This window comes from Pipistrellus kuhlii, unplaced genomic scaffold, assembly GCF_014108245.1.
Source record: "Pipistrellus kuhlii isolate mPipKuh1 unplaced genomic scaffold, mPipKuh1.p scaffold_m20_p_35, whole genome shotgun sequence".
NCBI classification, from domain to species: Eukaryota; Metazoa; Chordata; class Mammalia; order Chiroptera; family Vespertilionidae; genus Pipistrellus; species Pipistrellus kuhlii.
The window spans coordinates 5,836,031-5,853,634 of record NW_023425535.1 but is presented as its reverse complement, the minus strand read 5'-3'; the positions used below and the strand labels follow the sequence as shown (position 1 = coordinate 5,853,634).

At 39.9% G+C, this 17,604-nt stretch overlaps 1 protein-coding gene across 2 annotated transcripts in view; it reads left to right on the top strand.

Annotated features, from left to right (window-relative positions):
- Window positions 1-11,635, top strand: part of GHITM (growth hormone inducible transmembrane protein) — a 36,528-nt gene extending 24,893 nt beyond the window's left edge. For both annotated transcript variants that reach the window (XM_036461163.2, XM_036461162.2), the window contains one exon: window positions 11,345-11,635. In XM_036461163.2, the coding sequence (XP_036317056.1) occupies window positions 11,345-11,429 (85 nt within the window). In that variant the 3' untranslated portion in view covers window positions 11,430-11,635. The remainder of the gene's footprint in view (window positions 1-11,344) is intronic.
- The last annotated feature ends 5,969 nt before the right edge of the window (window positions 11,636-17,604 follow it).

The window sequence follows — 17,604 nt, the reverse complement described above, 5'->3', positions numbered from 1 at the left end:
AACAGATTTTAGAACTGAAGAAAAGATGTATTGGGTATTCATTGGAAAGTGTAAGTAATTGACTTGAAATGTTTAATCGAAAAGACTTTTACTAAAAATTGGAAATATCTTAGTATGAAAATTTCATTTTGGAGATATTTAAATTTAACTGATATTAAGTATTATATAACAATGCTTTTTTCCTTTTTTTTCCACCAAAGTAGGCTATTTTATTGAATAATTTCTTGAGTTTCATGGTGTTACCACATATTTTTAAAGTAACTTATTTTTTTTAATATATATATTTTTATTTCAGAGACGAAGAGAGAGGTAGAAATATCAATGATGAGAATCATTGGTAGGCTGCTCCTACATGCCCTTCCCTCCCACTCCCCGGGGGTTTGAGCCCGAAACCTGGGCATGTGGTCCTGACTGGGAATCTAACAATAACCTCGTGGTTCATAGGTTGATACTTCACCACCAAGCCATGCTAGCTAGGCTAAAGCTATTTCTTTTTCTTTTTTTTAAATTGTATTTATTGGAGTGATACTGTTAATAAGATCATATAGGCTTCAAGCGTACGTGAAATTCGTGCACTCTGGGAGTTGTGGTCCCTCAGCCCGACCGGCACCCTCTCACAGTCCAGGAGCCCTCGGGGATGTTTGTCTAGCATAGGGGTGTCGAACTCAATCAGAGAAAGGGCCAAAATCTAAAATCCAGCCTAAATCACGGGCCGAATGGTTTACTGAACAGTCATAAACTGTCACTGTGATGGAAACACAGCGGAGTGCAGTGATGACAGCGCGGTGCGGGCCACATTGCAAGGCCTGGTGGGATGAATTTGGCCCGAGGGCCTTGTGTTTGACACATGTGGTCTAGCAGCTTAGGTCCACTCCCTGTGAGTCTGGCTGAGTGGCACTCCCCCTGTGGGAGTACATGGTCTTTCTGCTGTTCGGTCAATTTGCATATTAGCCTTTTATTATATAAGATTATCTATTTGAGTGCTGTACCCCCCCCATGCAAAGTCAATTCATCTTCTGTCACCATATAGTTGGCCCCTTTACTTTCTGCCCCCCCTCTAGTAATTACCATCCATTGTTTGTCTCTGAGTTTCAGTTTTATATCTCGCATATTAGTGAAATCACGTGTTTCTTAGCTTTTTCTGACTGATTTATTTCGCTTATGGTATTTTCAAGGTCCATTCATGTTGCAAATGACAGTATTACACCTTTTCTTATGGTTGATAGAATCTCATTGTGCACTAGTATACGTACAACATCTTAACCAAAAGACATGTTGGTTGTCTCCATGTCTTGGCCACCATGAATAATGCTGCAGGGAACATAGGTGTGCCTATATCTTTGTGAATAAGTGTTTTAGAGTTTTTCAGGTAGATGTTGCTGTATCATATGGTAGCTATTCTTAATTTTTAGGAACCGCTATACTGTTTTGCATAGTGGCTGCATTCCCACCACCAGTGAATGGGGTTCCTTTTCCTTCACGACACTTTTTATTACTTGTCTTGTTGATAATAGCCATTCTAACAGGTGTGAGGTGGTATGTCATTATAGTTTGGATTTGCATTTCGCTAATAGTGAAGTTGAATCTTCTTTCATATATCTTTTGGCTGCTTATATGTCTTCTTGGGAGAGGTATAAAATTCTTTGCCCATTTTTCAGTTAGATTTTTTGTCTGGTGCAGACAGAAACATCAATGAGAGAGAATCATAAATCAGGTGCTTCCTGCACACTCCCCACCGGGGATGTGCCCGCAACCAAGGTACCTGCCCCTGACTGGAATCAAACATGGGACCTTCCAGCCCACAAGCCGACGCTCTATCCTCTGAGCCAAACCGGTTTCGGCCACATTAATTTTTGGATTAAGATATAAATATAAGATCCGAAACAATAAAGTACATGGAAGAAGACATGGATACTAGGTTTATAGACCTAAGTCATAGAGAACATATTAGAAATTTGACCCCAAATGCAAGGGAAGAAAAGGCAAAAATAAATGAATGGGACTATATCAAACTAAAAAGCTTCTGCACAGCAAAAGAAACTACTGACAAAACAAAAAGGCAACAAATAGAATGGGGAATGATACTTGCAAACAATAGCTCCAACAAGGGGTTAATATCCAAAATACATAAAGAACTCATACAACTCAACTTATTAGTCTTTTTTTAATACTAAAACTGTAACGATTTTAAAATGTTGCTATACTTACAGATTCATAATAGTTTCTTTGGATGAAGGGGAAGTAGGGCCTTAAGGAGAGGGTATATTACACTTAAAATTGCCAGACTTGTGTCTAACATAAAGGTGTGGGTTTTTAAAAATATATATATTTTATTGATTTTTTACAGAGAGGAAGAGAGAAGGATAGAGAGTTAGAAACATCGATGAGAGAGAATCATCGATCAGCTGCCTCTTGCACACCCCCTACTGGGGATGTGCCCACAACCAAGGTACTTGCCCTTGACCGGAATCGAACCCTGGACCTTTCAGTCCGCAGGCCGATGCTCTATCCACTGAGCCAAACTGGTTTCGGCACAAAGGTGTTTTTTAAAAAATTATTATTAAGGTATTATATGTGTACATATCGTACCATTGCCCCCCTCCCATAGATGCCCTCTCTCCCGAGAGTTTTTTTGTCCATTGATTATACTTATATGTATGCATAAAAGTCCTTCGGTTGATCTCTTTATCTCCCCCATATCTCCTCACTATAATTTAACAGTCTGTTTGTTGCTTTACTGTCTCTGTATCCATCTTTTTGTTCATCAGTTTATAATGTTCTTTATTATCCATAAATGAGTGAGATCATGTGGTATTTTTCTTTGGTTGACTGGCTTATTTCACTTAGCATAATGTTCTCCAGTTACATCCAGGTTGCTGCAAATGGTAAGAATTCCTTCTTTTTTTATAGCAGCAATAATACTCCATTATGTAGATGTACCATAGTTTTCTGATCCAGTAATCTGCTGATGGGCACCTAGGCTGTTTCCAAATCCTAGCTATTGTAAATTGTGCTGCTATGAACATAGGGGTCCATATATCCTTTTTGATTGGTGTTACTAGTTTCTTAGGGTATATTCCTAGGAGTGGGATTCCTGGGTCAAATGGGAGTTCCATTTTCAGTTTTTCGTGGAAACTCCACACTGTTCTCCACAGTGGGTGTACCAGTCTGCATTCCCACCAGCAGTGCATGAGGGTTCCTTTTTCTCCGCAACCTTGCCAGCACTTGTCATTTGTTGATTTGTCAATGATAGCCATTCTGACAGGTGTGAGGTGGTACCACATTGTCATTTTGATTTGCATCTCTTGGATAATTAATTAGTGACTTTGAGCATGTTTTCATGTGCCTCTTGGCTTTCTATCTTTTTTTTTTTTTTTTTTTTGCCTTCTATCTTATTTTGAAAAGATTCTATGTAGGTCCATTGCCCATTTTTTAATTGGATCATTTATCTTTTATTAAGTTGTATAAGCTGTCTATAGATGTTGGAGTTTAAACCTTTATCAGTGATAACATTTGCAAATATGTTCTCCCATACAGTGGGCTTTCTTGTTGTTTTGTTGATTTCTTTTGCTGTAAAAAAGCTTTCTATTTATTTATTTATTTATTTATTTATTTATTTTTAAAATATATTTTATTGATTTTTTACAGAGAGGAAGAGAAGAGGGATAGTTAGAAACATCGATGTGAGAGAAACATTGATCAGCTGCCTCTTGCACACCTGCTACTGGGAATATGCCCGCAATCAAGGTACATGCCCTTGACCGGAATCGAACCTGGGACCTTTCAGTCTGCAGGCCAATGCTCTATCCACTGAGCCAAACCGGTTTCGGCAAGCTTTTTATTTTGATGTAGTCCCATTTGTTTGTTTTCTCTTTAGCTTCCATTGCTCTAGACAGGCGTCCTCAAACTTTTTAAAGTGGGGGCCAGATCACGGTCCCTCAGAGAGCTGGAGGGCCGGACTATATGAACTACTAATTCCTACTGTAACACCTCGGCTGCGCTCACTGCCCAAAAAACCTGGCGGGCCGGATCAGACTCCTCTGCGGGCCGCAGTTTGAAGACGCCTGCTCTAGGAGAAGTATCAGTGAAGTTTTTTCAGCGTATGTCTGAGATTTTACTGCCTGTGGATGTCTCTCGTGTTTTTATGGTTTCCCGTCTTATGTTTAAGTCCTGTATCCATTTTTATTTTATTTTTGTGTATGGTGTAAGTTGGTGATCCAGTTTCATTCTTTTGCATGTATCTGTCCAATTTTCCCACCACCATTTATTGTAAAGACTGTCTTGACTCCATTGTATGTTCATGCCTCTTTTGTCAAATATTAATTGAGCATAGAGGTTTGGGTCGATATCCGGATTATATTCCATTGATCTATATGTCTGTTCTTATGCCAGTACCAAGCTGCTTTGAGAACAGTGGCTTTGTAATACAGCTTGAAATCTGGTATTGAAATACCTCTTACTTTATTCTTCTTTCTCAGGATTGCTATGGGTATTTGGGGTCTTTTATTGTTCAAGATGAATTTTTGGAGAGTTCTTTCTAGGTCTGTGAAGTATGGCGTTGATATTTCAATGGGGAGTGTATTGAACCAATAAATTGCTTTGGGAAGGGTGGACATTTTGATGATGTTGATTCTACCAACCCATGAACATGGTATGTTCTTCCATCTGTTTACATCTTCCTCTATTCTTTTTTCAGTGTTGTGTAGTTTTCCGCATATAGGTCTTTTACCTCCTTAGTTAAATTTATTCCTCAGTATCTTAGTTTTTTTTTATACGATGGTAAATGGGATTGCTATTTTAGTCTTTCTTTCTGTAAGTTCATTATTGGTGTATAGAAATGCCATGGATTTCTTGGTGTTAATTTTGTATCCTGCTACATTGCCGAATTGATTTATCAAGTCTATTAGTTTTTTAATGGAGTCTTTTAGTTTTTGTGTACAATATCATGTCATCTGCAAATAAGGACAATTTTACTTCTTCTTTTCCAATTTGGATGCCTTTTATTTCTTCTTCTCTAATTGCAATGGCTAGTACTTCCAGTACTATGACAAACAGGAGTGGTGAGAATGGGCATCCCTGTCTTGTTCCTGTTCTTAGAGGGAATGGTTTTAGTTTTTGCCCATTGAGTATAATGTTGGCTGTGGGTTTATCATATATAGCTTTTATTATGTTAAAGTATGATCCTTCTATTCCCACCATGTTGAGAGTTTTTATCAGGAAAGGGTGTTGGATTTTATCAAATGCTTTTTCTGTGTCGATTGATATGACTATGATTTTTATCTCTCAATTTGTTTATGTGATGTATCACCTTTATTGATTTGCAGATATTGTACCACCCTTGCATTCCCGGAATAAATCCTACTTGGTCATAGTGTATGATCTTTCTGATGTGCTGCTGGAGCGATTTGCTAGAATTTTGGCATCTATGTTCATGAGGGATATTGGCCTGTAATTCTCTTTCATTGAGTTGTCTTTATCTGGTTTTGGTATTAGGGTGATGCTGGCTTCATAGAAAGAGCTTGGAAGTGTTCCTTCCTCTTGAATTTTTTGGAATAGTCTGAGGAGGATAGATTTTAGTTCTTCCTTGAATGTTTGGTAAAATTCTCCTGTGAAGCCATCTGGCTCCAGGCTTTTGTTTGCTGGAAGCTTTTTGATGACTGCTTTAATTTCTTCCAAAGTTACTGTCCTATTGAGATTTTTAGATTCTTCATGACTGAGTTTTGGAAAGTTATATTTTTCTAGGAATATGTCCATTTCCTCCAGGTTGTCCAGTTTGTTGGAGTAGAATTATTCATAGTATTTTGTAACAATCCTTTGTATTTCGGAGGGGTCTGTTGTTATTCACCTCTTTCATTTCTGATTTTGTTTACTTGTGTCCTCTCTCTTTGTTTCTTGGTTAGCCTGGCTAGAGGTTCATCAATCTTGTTTATCCTTTCAAAGAACCAGCTCTTGGTTTTGTTGATCTTTTGTATTGTTTTTTTGGTCTCTATGTTGTTTATCTCTACTGTGATTTTTATTATTTCCTTCCTTCTGCTTACACTGGGCTTTTCTTGTTGCTCTTTTTATAACTCTTTGAGTTGTAGAGTTAGATAATTTATTACAATTTTTCTTGTTTTTTTCTTGCAGTAAGCTTGTAGAGCTATGAACTTTCCTCTCACGACTGCTTTTGCTGTGTCCCATAGATTTTGGATTGTTGTGTTTTCATTGTAATTTGTTTTCAGGATGTTTTTTATTTCTTTCTTGATTTCTCTGGTAACCCAGTCTTTGTTTAATAGCATGCTGTTTAGTCTCATGTGTTTTAAATCTTTGTATTATTTTTATTGTAGTTGATTTCCAGTTTTATGCCACTATGATCTGAGAAGATGCTTGATTTCTGTCTTCTTGAATTTGAAGAGACTTTGCCTATTTCCCAAAATGTGGCCTATCTTTGAAAATGACCCATGTGCACTTGAGAAGAATGTGTATTCTGTGGCTTTGTGGTGAAATGTCAATTAATGTCAGATGTCGATTAATTCCATCTGGTCTAGTGATTGATGTTTCTTTGCTGATTTTTTGTTTAGATGATTTGTCCAAAGGTGAAAGTGGGTTATTAAAATCTGCTACTGTTGATTGTATTGCTATTAATCTCTCCCTTAATGTCCTCCAGCAGTTTTTTGTTTTTTTTTTATGTATTTGGGTGCCCCTTTATTGGGTGCATATATGTTTACCATAGTTACTTCTTCTTGTTGGATTGCTGCCTTTAGTATTATGAAGTGGCCTTCATTATCTCTTGTTACATCCTTCACTTTGAGATCTAATTTGTCAGATATAAATATTGCTTCTCCAGCTTTTTTTTTTCATTTTCATTCGCCTGGAAAACCTTTTTCCATCCCTTCACCCTCAGTCTGTGTGCGTCTTTTTTCTGAAATGGGTTTCTTGTATGCAGCAGATATATGGGTCTTGTTTTCTTATCCAGTCCCTTATCCTATGTTTTTTGATTGGGGCATTTAATCTTTTTACATTTAAAGTTATTGATAGGTACTTATTTTTTGCCATTTTTATTCTGTACCCCTGTGTTCCTTCTTCACTTCCTATTTCTTTTTTTATTTTTACAGCAGACCCTTTAGCATTTCTTGCATTGCTGGTTTGGTGGAGATAAATTCCCTTAATCTGTGAAGTTCCTGATTTCACCTTCAATTTTGATTGATAGCCTTGCTTGGTACAGTGTTCTTGGATTCAGACCATTCCTTTGCCTGACTTTGTATATTTCATCCTGTTCCCTTATAGTAGGGGTGTCGAACTCAATCAGAGAAGGGGCCAAAATCTAAAATCCAGCCTAAATCGCGGGCCGAATGGTTTACTGAACAGTCATAAACTGTCATTGTGATGGAAACGCAGCAGAGTGCAATGATGACAGCGCGGTGCGGGCCACATTGCAAGGCCTGGCGGGACGGATTTGGCCCGCGGGCCTTGTGTTTGACACATGTGCCTTATAGCCTGACGAGTTTCTGTTGAGAAATCAGTTGCTAGTCTAATGGGGGTTCCTTTATATGTAACTTTCTCTCTCTGGCTGTTTTAAAATATTTTTTTTTTAAATATATTTTATTGATTTTTTTTTTTTACAGAGAGGAAGAGAGAGGGATAGAGAGTTAGAAACATCGATGAGAGAGAAACATCGATCAGCTGCCTCTTGCACACCCCCTACTGGGGATGAGCCCGCAACCAAGGTACATGACCATGACTGGAATCAAACTTGGGGCCTTTCAGTCCGCAGGCTAACGCTCTATCCAGTGAGCCAAACCGGTTTCGGCTGCTTTTAAGATTCTTACTTTGTTGTTGGTGTTCACCAATTTAATTATAATGTGCCTTGGCATCCATCTTTTTGGATTAATTTGCTTGGGGCTCTGAGCTTCTTGGATTTGTTTGGGTTTTTTCTTCTCTATCTCAGGAAAGTTTTCTGTCATTATTTCTTAAAACAGTTTTTCTATGCCTTCCTTGGTTTTCTTTCCTTCTGGAACCTCTATTATTCTAATATTGTTTTGTTTTGTATTGTCCCAAAGTTCCCTTAGGCTCTCCTCCTGCTTTTTAATTTTTTTTCTAGAAACTGCTCTAATTAGGTATTTTTTTCCATCTTGTCTTCTAGCTCACAATGTGTTCCTCTGCTGCTTCTAGTCTATTCTTGATGCTTTCTATTGAGTTTTTTACAGTAGCAGTAGCAATGTCATTTTTCATTTCCTCTTGGTTCTTACTCATATTGTCAAATTTGTCTTCCATTCTTTTTAGTCATCTTACGATCATTTCTCTGAATTCTTGCTCTGATAGGTTGCTTGTCTCTAATTCATTTACTTCCTTTTTTGGTGATGCTGCTTTTCTTTCATATGTGGGCTATTTCTTTGTGTCCCCGTGGTCTCTCTTTTCAGGATGTCTGTTTATGTAGTTCTCTCTCCTGCATTGATTTAGAGGCACAAAATACAACACAGTCAGATACAACACAAAAGGCACTAAACAAAAATGTATTTGCGTTATTAATAACCTCTAAGGTTAGTAAAGGTGACTACTAGAGAAAGGCAAATTAGGGGATAAGAGAGAAAGAAGAAGAAGGAAAAAAGAAAAGAAAAAAAAAGTAGTGTCAAAATGAAATTGGGAAACGGGGGGGGGGAATAAAAGAGACAAGAAAGAGACTAAGAGAGAAAAGGGGAACAAACTATATATATATATATATATATACACATATATATATATGGAGAAAATTCCAATAGGACAACCACTAATCCCAGTACATTACAGCAACAGTACTTGGAGATTAATATAAACTATAATATCAAGCAAGGCAAGGGGAAATATAAGTAAATAATAAACAAAAAGAAAGCAAATAAAAAATACCAAGCAACAATAACAAGAGTAGGCAAATCAATCTCACTAAAAAGCACAGAAATTCAATCTGATCAACATTCAATCAAACAACAACAAACGAACAGAGAGGAAAACAATTTTTTAAAATATATATAGTTAAGATAGCGAAGAGAGTGGTATGTATGCACTTAGAGCAGGGAATTGGAAATTAGATATATAAGCCGAGATCGGTTTGGCTCAGTGGATAGAGCGTCAGCTTGGGGACTGAAAGTTCGATTCCGGTCAAGGGCATGTACCTTGGTTGCGGGCACATCCCCAGTGGGGGATGTGCAAGAGGCAGCTGATCGATGACTCTCTCTCATCGATGTTCCTGACTCTCTCTCTCCCTTCCTCTTTGTACAAAATCAATAAAATATATTTTTTAAAAAAAGAAAGAAATTAGATATATAAGTAGGGTGAAAATTTTAGCAGGGGATATACAGAAAGAATAGAGAAAATGTAATGCAGGAAAGGGTTAAGATAAACAGGCCACCAAAAGGGGAAAGGTTATGAAGAGAGTGATGGCATAAAAGTCGAATTGAGATAGGGTTAAACGATGCTACAGGAAAGATGAAAATAGAATGAAGAATACGAATCCCAATGTAAAATAAAGAGAAAATAAAATGGCACTTAATAAAAAGAAAATGGAAACAAAAAAGGTGAAATAGTAGTAGTAATAATGATGATTAAAATTAAAAATGTAACTAAAAAGGTAAAATCAAGTGAGGAAAAAAGAAAAAATTTTGTTAAGTAAAAGATATAAAAAATGAAAATAAAATAAAAAATAGAAAAATTAGCATGAAAAATGTGCAGTAGTGAAAGTCATTCCTCTGTAATTGTTTGGCACGCCTGTTTCTCAGGCCAGACAGTATTGCAGTTCCTTGCGTTCCACTGCACCTCAGTGTTGTACGCTAGTCCTTATTTTTAAGTAGGCTGTTTCTTAGTTACTTATGTCCCTTTATTTTTGATTAATTAAAAGTAATAATAAAAGAAGTCAGTTTGTAATTCAGCCCTTAGGTGGCAGTGATTCTGGATTGACTTTGCCATCTTTTTGGCTGCTCTAGCTATCTTTTTCTATGGCACTCAATACCAGTTTGTGGAGGTGGGCTGTCTCAGAGCTGGCTCCCAAGTGGTCTCTACCCACTCTCATCCCCAGTTTCCAGAAAGGCAATTTTCCCCTGCAGTCTCCCAGGATATGACAAACTGGGTAGTCTTTGCTTAGTGCTCAGAAGCAAGGGGATGAAGAGGAACAAGCCCAGGTGTGCACAGGACGGGTTTGTGCAAAAGTTCAAGCAATCTGCACGCCTTTCAAATTCTTATGCTCTCCCTCTGTGTCAGATAAGATTTTAGAGATTCCCTTCTGTTAGCAACCTTGAGGACCCCCTTGCACAATCAGGGATCACGCCAAACCCAACAGCGAAGTTGGGGGTGGGGGGGGCTTTTGTGGGCACAGACTTCCCTGGTCCTCAGGGTCTTGCAGCGTACGCGTTTCTCTGCCACGCTGCCACTTTCGGAGCCGCAGCTGGGACCCAATGCCTCACGTTATCCCCGGCAAAAGCTGACCTTTCTGTGGGTGAGTGAAGAACTCCCTTGAATCCGCGTGTTTGCGCAGATTGGTGCGTCACAGCTGTTCAGTGGTCTCCACAGTTGTGGGTTTTTCAGGCCTCAGATAAGATCCACTTTTCCTTGCAAGATAGAGTAGTTTTCCCTCTGAGCCCGTAGCTCCAGGAGAGGTCTCCGCCAAGGTGCGGCTGCTTGGTCAGGAAACCACCTCCAGGAGTCCTGCTATCCCTTAGCTTGCCAACTAACACTCCCCGAGCTCCTTCTATCTGCTCTGGACTAGGCTCAGAACAGGTCCATCTGTTCTGTTGCCATTTTCCCTTCCTCCACAAAGGAGTTTCTTTGTGTGTGGTGGTGTTTTTTTGTTTTTTTGTTTTTTTGTTAAATATATTTTATTGATTTTCCACAGAGAGGAAGGGAGAGGGATAGATTTAGAAACATCAATGAGAGAGAAACATCCATCAGCAGCCTCCTGCACACCCCACACTGGGGATGCGCCCGCAACCAAGGTACATGCTCTTGATCGGAATCGAACCTGGGACCCCTCAGTCCGTAGGCCGACGCTCTATCCACTGAGACAAACTGGTCAGGGCTGGTTTTGTTTTGATTCTTGTATTGTCTGGCACCCATTCCTCCCCTCCCCCCATGTCCCTCATCAAGATATAGAGTGTTGGATAGAATAATGATTTTTAGACTGCTCATTGCCATTTAAAAGGTTAATTTGCCAGAAGAAAATCTTGACTATTTCATTGTCGAGGACTTCCTTAGTTAGCATATCTTGTTTTAAAATTTCCAGCTTATATACCTAAGATAAATAATCAGTATTGCTTTTTCTTCTTTTCTAGATTAAGAAATAATTTTTATCACTGTTATTAGAATTACATACTTAAACGGTTATTATTTTCTTTTCTAGGATGTTGGGAATCTACATGGATACTTTAAATATATTTATGCGAGTTGCCACTATTCTAGCAACTGGAAACAGCAGAAAGAAGTGAAGTGACTCCGCTTCTGACGTCGTTAGTGCATCAGGTTCCTGGCTAGTCCGTTAGGGCAGGTATTCATTAAATAGTTTGTTCAAGCAGCTTTTGTTGAAGTTTAGAAGATAAGAACTTGTCATCATGTTTGAAATGTCCCAGTAATGTGATCCTTCAGGTCTGCTTTTTCTTCTGGAGAATAAATTCAGAAGTTCTCTGCCAGATAAGCGGACGTGTTCAGTTCTCATTTTTGAGTAATTTTGAAATGTTTTAATGAACGTGAAAACTGATGTTTGTGTTTGAGAATTTAAGTGTTTTATCTTAAATTTTGTTTTGTTTTGTTTGTTAAGTAAAAATTAGCAAACTTGTGTTTACCTGTTTAGATCTTGAAATGCAGAATATTAACAAGCAATGTCATGAGTAGCGTGGAGATTTGGTAAAGGGACCAGAAAGAAAGAAAGGGTCACATCCAACCTTCCTTTGAATACTGGCCTTAGGACTTGCTATTTGGAAACAAGTGATCACTTTAACGTTTATCTCCTGAACTTACCGAACTTACCGAAAGCATTGAGCGCAAAACAAAGGCATAGGTGATGGTATTGCCTGCTGTTCCTTTTCAAGCCTCTTTCCAGTGTAGATGTGACCATAATGCTTTCATTGTTTGACATTGTTAGGGCACTCCAGAATGTAATCATACAGAATTCCTGGTATAAAATATGTGTATGTGCAAGCTTTATCTTTGAATATTCTAGAACAAAATATTCCTTAAAATACTTCCTCATGATAAAATACTCAAAATATACCAACAATTGCTGAATTTTTTGCATATTTATTGAAATGTTTAATAGAATACATGATTATTTTTTTCACCTCTACAACTTTGCTTTAGTAGAAAAACCTGTTAGTGGTTTACACTATGAAGGCAGTTTTGTCCTGAGACTTGGTTTCTGGTGTTCCCTCTCAGATAAAACACTAAAAGAAGGAAAGCAAAGTTACTCTTTCTTCATCGAATATATCAGTCAGAATTGTAATGGGCAGAATACTTCCTGAGAGTGTCCTCTAGCAGAATTTTCCTTCTCTCCTTCAGAGACTGTTCCTTAGCTCTCCTGTGACATTTATAAATGAGAACAAAAGAGTTATTTTTGGAAGTTCTTAATGAAATGAGGGTGATTATTGAAATGAATGGTGTTTTTTACAAGAATTTATTACAGTAATCCAGAAAAAAATATTCTAACCACATCAAGTTACCGAGGATGCTTATTTTTGAAATATTAAAGGTTCCAGCCAGATGGTGATTGGTCTGTAATTTTTCCATCTGAACCATATGCATATTTTTTGAATAGGCATTTATTCAAGAAAGCAGCTTATTCTCTTCCCAATATAGTATATATTGTGCAGTGTGATTATGACCATGTACTGACAGCTGGACTGCCTTTATTTGAACCCCAACTCTTCCACTTCTTATGTGACCCAGGCATTATGTCACAGCACTGTTCCCATTTTCTCATATAAAATGAGGAGGACAGCAGAGCCCACCTGAAGGTGACATGTGCTGCCACTTCGTAAACACTGGGCATTTTAGCTACTGGTTGGTTTGTTTTTTGTTATTTTCCCCCTGAGAAAAATTCTATTTTTCCCCTACTTTGGTTCTGGTACAATGTAAGTGTGACCTTAATGTGAAATCTTAGAGGTCCTTTTGTCATATCTTGATGCTTGGATGGTATCACACACACAAAACAAAATATAATTTTAAGCATTGCTGTTAGGCAGAAGCTTATCCAGGAAATCAAGGGAGTTTGTTTTTGGTTGTTTTTTAGTGACCTAGTTTTTTACTTTTCCTGGCTTTGCTAAGACAGTGAAGACCTTTCAATAAAAAGTGTGTCTGTCATGCTAGCTGGCCAGGGTAGACACATCTCCATGAAAACAGCCACTGTTCATTACGATGTCAATACGAGAAGCGAACAAAGGACTGAGTTTCCAAGCTGTCCCAGGAGGAAGTCTTCAAGTAAATACAGTAGTTACAGTGCACAAAAACGGGCATTTCATACAGCAGAAGGATGTGGAGGATGAGGAGGGACACGGAGAAAGATGGCAGGAAATGAGAAGCTCCCTTGAAACCTGGTTTCCTGCTCACAACATGTGTGTTCTGTGCTTAGAACACTGACCTCTTGGCCTTTTCTGTGCTCTTTGAAGTGTTAGCATCATGTTCCCTTTAAAGTTGTTCATCTGTATAGATGTGTCCACATTGGAATTCCTGGAACTAAATGATACCAGAGATTTGTATCATCCCAGTAGGGTGGGGGCGTCTAGAGAGTCTGGTGTGTGTGTATTGTGTACTAAGCCCTTTGCACAAATGATAACCTTCCTTTGAACTAGGTGCTGCTGTTTTCATTTTGCAAAGAATTACACTGAAGCCCAAGTTTAATTTTTTGTAACAAGATCATATGGCTGGGAAGGAGAAAGTGGTAGAGTTGAATGATCCTCCTAATCTGTTACCCTGAGAAGTTGGTGATGAATGCCATAGGGCTGAAATCCTATTTGAGAATCAAAAGTACTGTACCAAGACAATAGGCAGGCTGGGATTCTATTGAGCATACCTAGGATGCTAGAATTTTAGTGTTTATCAAAAGGAATTGACCTCGGTCAAATGGTGATGCTTTACTTCCTCGGGTCCTATTTTTTTTATTTTTTATTTTACTGATTTTTTACAGAGAAGAAGGGAGATGAATGGAGAGTTCGAAACATTGATGAGAGAGAAACATCAGCTGCCTCCTGCACACCCCCTACTGGGGATATGCCTACAACCAAGGTACATGCCCTTGACCGGAATCAAACCTGGGACCCTTCAGTCCGCAGGACACTCTATCCACTGAGCCAAACCGGTTAGGGCTCAGGGCCTATTTTTTTATAGAGAGTATCAGAAGTTCCAGTCCACTTGGAGCTACAAATCAAGCCTTTTTTTTTTTTTTTTTTTTTTTTTTTTTTAAGGTGAGTGTAGTCAATAAGATGACTACTCCCTAAATGTACTCAATTTATGTCACTCAAAATGGAAGCCATTTTTCAGGAGAAGACATGAAGGCTCTGACCTGGAGGACTTGCTCTTCAGCATAGCAGCTCACGAAGATGGAGAGAACACTTCCAGTATTAACACTTGAAAGCAGCAAAGGGGCATTTTGTGTCAGAAGCAAAGATGAAGTCAGAAGTCTGATGGGGGAGGGGATGTGTGGACTATATGGCCAGTGTCTCCCAGGGCTACTGGCCAGTTAGCATGAGGGCAGGTCCAGCACAGTCTCTTCTGGCCTCAACTTTCCATTCTGCCTGGTTCACAGCTAGTGAGAAGTCAGTCCTACCTTCACTGGAAGGTTGATGGGTGGAGGGGTGTTACAGCCTTGCCGGTGCATTTGGGACCTGGGGAGTGTGGCAACAACCCAGAATACAGGATTGATATTTTCTGGCAAGACTAAATTGTCATTTGTTCTCACAATGAGGCACACAAATCTGGAAACAAGTTTTTAAAAAGCTAGCTCTAGCTGGATTAGCTTGGTAGATAGAGCATCAGCCTGCAGACTGAAGGGTTCTTGATTTTGTATTTTAAAATATATTTTTATTGATTTCAGAGAGGAAGGGATATGGAAGATTTGATAGAAACATCCATGATGAAAGGGAATCAGTTGGCTGCCTCCTGCACGCCCCTTACTTGGGATCGAGCCCGTAACCCAGGCATGTTCCCTTAATCGGAATCGAACCAGGGATCCTTCAGTCTGCAGGCCAACGCTCTGTCCACTGAGCCAAACCGGCTAGGGCAAAGGCAAGGGTCCTGGGTTTGATCCCAATCAAGGGCATATGCTTAGGTTGTGGGCTTATTCCCCAGTAGGGGGCAGGCAGGAGGCAACCAATTAATGATTCTCATTGATGTTTCTCTCCCTCTCCCCAATCAGTAAAAATGTTTTAAAAAATAAAAATGCTCTCCACTCTCTGATCAGCTGAAGCATGGTGTCATCTGGCCATGGTACTCCAGACTAGGCTTATGTGTACGTGAAACATGTGGGCTACTCACATGTGTCCCAGTGGGAGTGCACATAGCATCCCAGCTGTGGAAAACGATTCGTGTGATGATCTCAGAGAGGGTGGGCATGTCTTAGTTCCATCTACTCAGTAGCCGTGTTATCTCGATGCTAAGATTCAGTATTTTTTACACTGTCAATTTCTTTCCTTTTTTTTTTTTTTTTTTTAACATAACTAGTGTATCTTAAAATCAGTGGCATTTTAGAACTGAAGAAATATGGTATTTTCCATAATTTCCCAATAGTTCATTATCCTGTAAGAACAGGTATTTAAAGGATAATCATGGTAATCACCAGTAGCTATTAACTTTTCCCGTTGATTCAGAGGGAACCTTTCACAAGACAGTACTAGCCAAGCCCCACCCAGTTAGATGTCTCATGTGCTTGAATGCAGAATGACCCAAATAGAAAGACCTGTGGACGCTGAGAGCATGAGGGATGCGGTTTGACATGACTTCGTTAGGAAGACTCAGGGACTTGTTAGGTTGGTTCAGTTTGGTGCTTCTTGAAAGAACTAACTCAGCACCAGCTGTGGGGAGAAACATGAATCCTTGTGTCTGCCCTTTCTGCCCTGCCATCAGCCCAGCTAGATAGAAGCAGGCCATCGAGAAGACAGGCTTCTGATGGGCAGAGGCAGGGTGGCAGCAAAAGAGAGCTCTCGGAAGGAGGCTGAGGCTTGGCTGGCTTGGAGCAGCCGGTGCTGGAACTGGAAGCTGTTAGAATCAGTGGGGAGTTTCCGGCACAAACACAACTGTCAATCACAAGTCACTCCTGAAGAGATCAAGTCAACAGATACATGTTAGATGCTGTATTAGATACATGCTGTTAAAATGTGAGAAATAGCAACAGGTGACGCACGGTAGTTATGAAAACATAGAAACTCCAAAAGCGTGATCCAGATTGAAGGTTGCAGGAGTGCAGGGAAGGGACAGGTGTGCCAGATGCCCACAGGAAGACAGGTGTCCCCCACGCCCTGCAGCGGGCTGATGGCTGGAAGGGGCTTTCTGCTTTGGTCGGAAGGAAATGTCTGGGACACCCTCCATAGCATCATGTGAAGTATCCTGCCCCCCTTGCAGATGACCCAACCTCTGTTAGCACCCAGTGTGTCTGTGACTCTGCTTGTGTCGCAGGGTGTATCACCCTTGCCATCCTGGTGCATCAGCAAAGGAAAGCATGTGATCACTTCCTCATTTAAGTAGAAGTCTTTTTTAAAAGAAGTTGGAAAAATGACAAGATCGTCACTGTTAATTCTAAGTGGCAGGGAAAGGGACACTCAGTAGGAAAATGAGTTGTTTGCTACATTTTCCAGTATCTTGTAGCTGCCTCTAAGTAATTTTTTACAAAGAAAAGTACATATGGTGAGAAAATCTATTGAAACACACTTTTCAAAGATCCATGAAAGCAGAACATCTCTCCACCCTGAGGCTTTGGCACAGCCCGTCTCCGAGTGGATCTGGACTCCGAGCCTTCAAGGTGCTTGTGGCCCTGACAGATTTAGGCAGTGAGCCCAGGTTGAAGTTTCCCCAGACTGCTGAGCCCTGGCCGTACCTCAGACCTCGCCCTGTCCCTGTGGCGCCAGGAGGAAGGGTGGGGATGGGGAAAGCTGACGCTTCTGTTCTGGGAAGCCTGCTGTCAACCCTGCAAGTCAGAGGCCTGACACGGAGACAGGATCCATCCCAGCCAGCTCTGAGGGCTGGCAAAAGCAGAGACCTTGTCATCCCTTCTCCCTGTGGCCACGCCTCATGCGTGCCCTACAGACTCTCCCTTCTCTGTCAGAAGCCTCAGCTGTGAATGGTGCTGGCATCTTGTCATTTAGGCCTGAATTTTAGGATTTTTTTTTTTTGTCCTGAATTGTGGCAAGAAAACACAGTCATTGCTCTATATCAAGCATGTCTAACTTAAGCCAGCGGGCTACATACCTCATTTATTTAAATAAGGCATGATGAGAGTTTGACATGCTTGCTCTAACTGAAGAAGCACCATACCTCCTTGAACACAAGTAGGTGTTGCTATTTTTTGGAGACAGGTTGCCCACACTAACAGCAATCAACCACCGCCTAATAAGAGATTATCTTCAGATACCAGAACACGTTAGCATTGCACCCATCACAGGATCTGTTCCTCTAGCTGCA